This window comes from Mesitornis unicolor, unplaced genomic scaffold (assembly GCF_000695765.1).
Source record: "Mesitornis unicolor isolate BGI_N332 unplaced genomic scaffold, ASM69576v1 scaffold16272, whole genome shotgun sequence".
NCBI lineage: Eukaryota > Metazoa > Chordata > Aves > Mesitornithiformes > Mesitornithidae > Mesitornis > Mesitornis unicolor.
The window spans coordinates 63-5481 of NW_010168646.1; the positions used below are offsets into that span (position 1 = coordinate 63).

The 5419-nt window shown below is 43.1% G+C and overlaps 1 protein-coding gene across 1 annotated transcript in view; it reads right to left on the bottom strand.

Annotated features, from left to right (window-relative positions):
• Positions 1 to 1433: 1433 nt before the first annotated feature.
• Positions 1434 to 5419, bottom strand: part of LOC104536480 (scaffold attachment factor B2-like) — a gene marked incomplete at its 5' end in the record, with an annotated part of 10596 nt that continues 6610 nt past the window's right edge. Inside the window, 7 exon segments of the mRNA XM_010179097.1 lie at positions 1434 to 1560; positions 1781 to 1847; positions 2041 to 2153; positions 2922 to 3034; positions 3872 to 3911; positions 4671 to 4808; positions 5346 to 5419. The exon segment at positions 5346 to 5419 is cut by the window's right edge and continues 9 nt beyond it. Coding sequence (XP_010177399.1) covers positions 1434 to 1560; positions 1781 to 1847; positions 2041 to 2153; positions 2922 to 3034; positions 3872 to 3911; positions 4671 to 4808; positions 5346 to 5419 — 672 coding nt within the window.

Here is a 5419-nt window from a genome sequence, read left to right on the forward strand (position 1 = left end):
GCGGCACCGGAGCCTCAGCGGCCCCCGAAGGCGCCTTTTTTCGCAGCGCTTCCGGGATGGGGGTCGTCGCTCTCCTGGACCCCTTCGTTCCAGCTGCGGACGGCCACCACTAATTTGGGAGACGGGGCTTTAATCCGCGCCGTGGAACTGCTGAGAAACAGTGGGACAGAGACATGAGAACACGGTCTCCCCTCTAGACCGAGTTTTAATTTGACCTGAACGTGGGACCTACGTGGTTAAATGGAAACTAAACTGGCATGTAAGGCATCATACCAGCAGCTTGGGGACCCAGCATCTTTCGCTTTGGACAGCAGTGCTTTCTACTCATTTATTGTGTACCTTGTCGAGAAATAAATGAGAAAACACATTGACTCCTCCTGTCTCTCACAGGGTGTCCTGGCCAGATGCTCTGTATTAACCCCTCTCCCCTCCCCAGAAGGGAAAAGAGAATAAGGGAGAAAGAGTACACGGTTTGGAAAATAAAACTAACAGGTTTAATGAAGCAATACTACAGGATAATAATGTAAATAGGAAAATAATAGAATATATATCGATATGTACAAATATATCTACAAAAACTCTATAAAATCCTGTCCTGCCCCCAATGACGAATACGTCACCAGAGGCTCTGCAGAGCCGGGCACTGGAAAAGTCCCAGACCAGACCCAGCAGCAGTGGGAGCTGATGCAGGAACACATGGATCAGGATCAGAGGCAGAGGAACCAGCAGGGTCTGCTCAGACCTCGGCCTCTGCAGGATCGAGACGGACGGAAGGGGCCAAGATGGAAGGGCTCCAAGATGGAAGAAGGGTCAAGACCCTCGTGATCCCTCAGCGTTATACCGAGTGTGACGTGTGTGGGATGGAACACCTCGTTAATCGGTTTTGGGTCTGCTTCTCACCCCGTAGGCGCAGACACAGCACCCATGGTGAGACAACTGACCTTTGCCTTTAGTTTCAGCAAGTTCAGCCACTTAAAAGAGACTGAGCTGAAAAGTAAAATCACTAAAGGGAAAAGTAGTTCTGTTTAGCTCAAACCAGGACACATGCTGACATCCATGTTCATTGCATCCCTTAGAATCTCAGTGTCAAAAGCAGATTGCCTCTTTCCTTTACTGCATTTTCAACCCCATGTGAGAAACATCGCTAAAGACTCCAGAAACAAGAAAGTAATAGCCATAAACTCATTTTATTATTTTTGAGAAATGGAATGTTTCACTCACAGAAACTTTTAAAGGGATGTTTGATCAAGAATATGTTTATTTTAAAAAAAACCAACACAACAAACCACCAAGTTGACATAGTATTTGGCTACAATCCAACAGCAGTCTTGCTTTTTGTCATCACAAATACGAGGTGACCCTGGATAATAAAATTCACCACCATTATTATCTGGCATTAAAAAAAAATATATATATATAGATAGATAGTGCTTTCAGTAGCGGCGGGTAAAACGGGGTTCAGTCAGTCTGTCTGTCCGCTCCTGGCCCGCAAATACTCCTCCTATTCCACTACTCTGCATCATCTGGCTCTGGTTTCCAACCTGCGTGAAGCCTCCGCGCCTGAAAACAAGACGAGACAAATTGCAAGTGGCCCAGAGCAGTTAACGCTGCTGTGACTCCGGGCAAAGACGTTTGTGTAGTTTTTTTTGCTACTTGCCAATCCATAGTTAAGTAGAAGCTGGAAGTATTATTTTTCACAGCTGACATAGGAATTTCTTCTCTTATACAGATCAGTCAACTACAGTAAAAACATTATAAGCCCTCTGACAAAGTTTCTTACCCCAACATTCCTCCTCGATTCATCACATGGCCTGGTCCTGACTGACCAGGCACGCTTCTATCACCACCTAATTAAAAAACAAGACAAAACAAAAACAGAAAACAGACTTTTGTGTTTTCCTAATAAAAAAAGCCACCTTGTTACCAGAATTTTATTTGCTTTCTTGGTAAAGCTCCATAGGAATTTTCACTACCGCTAGAAGTTCAGCAGCAGTAATTGATAGAAAAAACCACGATCACACTGGTAAGCAGCAAGTGTACCTTGCCATCTCTCATGATCCCGTCCCATCATTCCTCCATCCACATTTCCCTGCCATGAACGATCTTGATGCCCCTCTAACTTTCGACCATGATCTCCCCAGTCACGTCCATCTCTTAAAAAAATAAAAGAACATCTTCTAGGTGTGTACCTTATCCAATTAACAGCATAGGGTAAAGCCATAACACTGTACCCCAGACAAAAGTGTATTAAATTGGTGACTGAGCTCTATGTACAGCCACCCTAACCATTGCAAAGTCAGCTGGTCAAAGAGAAACTACAAGAAACGTGCTGAACAGCATCCTTTCCACAACAAAGCTCATCTTCTTCTGCTCTACAGAGACATAACTGGTATTGTAATGTACTAAAATATTTCAACATGGAACAATTCACTGACCGCCACTGTTCTGCCTGGTACGTTTATGTGGATCTGAACACGGTGTACCTGGAACACACTTAGCTCGACTGGCTGGTTTAAAGAGAAACTGCTATGATTCCAGACGAGTCTCAGTTCCCCACCCTCGCTGCAGAGATTCTGACTAGATTTCCTCAAAACCTGACTGCTAGCCACAAACCAGACTTTCATTGGCATTACTGGAGCATCCGGTACAGAAGTGAATCTCACCTGTAGAAGAAATTCTTTACAAGGTAACCACGACTGTGAGCTAACTGAGCACTTCTTACTCACTACAGCACTCTGTTCTCTTGATGCGCAGGCAAGCTACACGTGTGAATTCCTTGCTTCTCCAGATGCTCGAAGAAGTTATCTCAAGAGAGGATTCACACTTGTCAAACTGCTTCCGGTGTCACCCTTTGAAGTTTCACCAAGCGCTCCAAGATTTAAGAACCGACAAATCACTTCCCTTATTTCGTATGGACTAACCGTGTTTGTGGAGGTATCCCTCTCCCTTCACTCATTCTTCTGTCTGACCCATAACCACCCCAACTATCTCGGGAGTGGCGATCAGGCCCTCCGTGGCGTTCATCTGGGTAATGCTGGAAGGCAAATGGTACAGAGTTATGCTAAGAATCAATACAGATTTTCTTTTAGGACTGCAAAAACTCAGCTTCTCAGAGGTTGCCTTTGTATAAGCTGTCAGAAAATAAGACAGTAGTAGTCTCTGTCTTTTACTGGTTCCATAGTTGCTACTGTGCACGGTTCACTCTAGTCATTTATTTCGTTCCACAGAACAGATTCTGCTCTGCTCATTGGAGGGAGAAGGCTGTTTGGTAGGGTGTTTTTAAGGCCAACATTCTGGCTCCAGATTTTTCTCTTTTACATACAGTATCTGCCTGGTTTCTACCTTTCGTCAGAAATGAAAGGTTTTGAGTATCATCGCAGTACTGGTTTTCACACCTGTCTTTTTACAGTCACCTGCCTTGTTGCATTATGACAACAGTTATTTTCTGCAAACCATTTAGATAAATATCAGAGAAGGAGGGATCCCTAAACCAGCCAAGGATAAGATACCTTAAGGTAATAACCTCTTAACACACTACAGACACCTAAGATGGTTAACCAGAAAAGTTTTCTCATGATGTACCAGCCTGAGAAGATACTGTGCCGTAGCTCCCATTGGTCAGAGGTTTTCCCCCACTCTGATCTATGGCGACCACCCTAGCGACTGGGTGATTTTGTAACTTACATTCTACACGTTAGCAGGCAACATCAGTTGCTACTTGAACATTTGCTCAGTTTTAACCCAGTGGTGGCTGCATTTAAGAACCAGGCACCATGCACGCTGTGTTCTTTCCACTTTGGTGTCAGTTTGTTTGGCTTTTTGTCAATTTGTTTGGCTTTTTAACTGAAGCGGTTATTTGGGTATAACCCACCTGCCCATCTCGATCTGGTATTCCTCTTGAACCATCTCTTCTGGAACAAAAAGAGGTAAGTTTCAGTTGAATCGACACAGTAATCATCATTTCAATGTCTATGAAACAGCACGTGAAAATTTATCTTCATTAGGCTGTAAATCTGAGAACGTCAATGTTTGTTTAGTGGTAAGATATTCAAATGAGTTCTTGTTTCATAGCATGGAAAGCGATGAAAGTAACATCTATTACTGTAACGCAGGCAAGCAATTAATCACTGAGCCATAGTCATGCACTCAATTGCACCAAGGGAGAATAGTGAGTGAACCTACCAGAATCAGAAATGAGTTGCAAGCAAAGCCAAAGTGGTATTGTTTTTGCCAAAGAAACTTTGAGAGCAAAACAGAAGTCTCAAGAGCACTATGCAGAAATTATTTTTGCATTCTGTGGAACTAAAAATCTGCTTTAGCTAGGCTGCAAAGATGAAAGTAGAGGAAGTTTTAAAGCAAAAGGAATTGGCTAAATCTTAGGCTAATGAACCAGATCTCCATACACCTCGAGAGAAGCTGTAGGATCTCCCTCAGCATCACAGCAGACTACATTAGGACTTGGCTTAATAATCTTTACACAGCCTCTTTCTGATTTGTCTGTAAATGCTGTAAGCAAAGGATTGCAAGCACGTATAGTATTAGACATGAGAAATGCACAACGGTCTTTAGTTTAGCTCTTCTCTTTAAGCACCCTTCCAGCCATTAGTAAGCCACAAAAAGACACCTAACTTCCATAAAGGTATAGGAAGAAAAGATACTGCCTTGCCGACCTGTCCAAACAATGGTCTTGGTATCGGCCACGATCCCTGTGGTCAAAGTCATGGAATCTGTCTTGACGACTGAATTCAGAATGATACCTATCATCCATTGCCATTCGCTTTGCCTCTGGCCAATACGGGTCATCTCGCCTGCAAAAAAGGTTATGATTAATAGTAAGCTCAAAGCAAGCTTCCTTTCCTGCTTTCTTGTTATCAAATCTCATTTAATGTAATTACACAAACAATTCTTTTTCATTTACAATTAAAACCCCTTTTCTGTTAAGTGGGCATTGCATTTCAGTTTCAGAAGAAGCCAGGTGCATTGACACTACACTAAAAGCTTAATCTCAGCATCTGCTGATGTGAGAAGACAACGTGTCTGCTCCCAGTAGCAATCCTGCTTCTTTATAGTCGATACGGAGTTTCTATTCTCAGTGACTCTTCTTTAGGAAATAAGAATTTTAAATGTGCCATAGTAAAATTGTGCTTACAGGTATACAAATATGACACTTGCTCTTTCTCAAGATCGACATTGAAGCGTTAAAAGCAACATGCAAAGAGTCTTTCAGTTGTGAGCTCCCATGAGTGCTTTAGCTAGAGTACTCACAGTTCACATAGGCTTTAGAACACTCTATCTGTAACTGGATGTGGCCAAAAAGTTCAGGATCTCACCGTGGTTATCATTACCTGCCGTCAGGATCATAAGGCCTTCTCATGGCAGATCGCCTTTCTTGTTCGTAGCGTAGCTGTTCCTGCTGCCG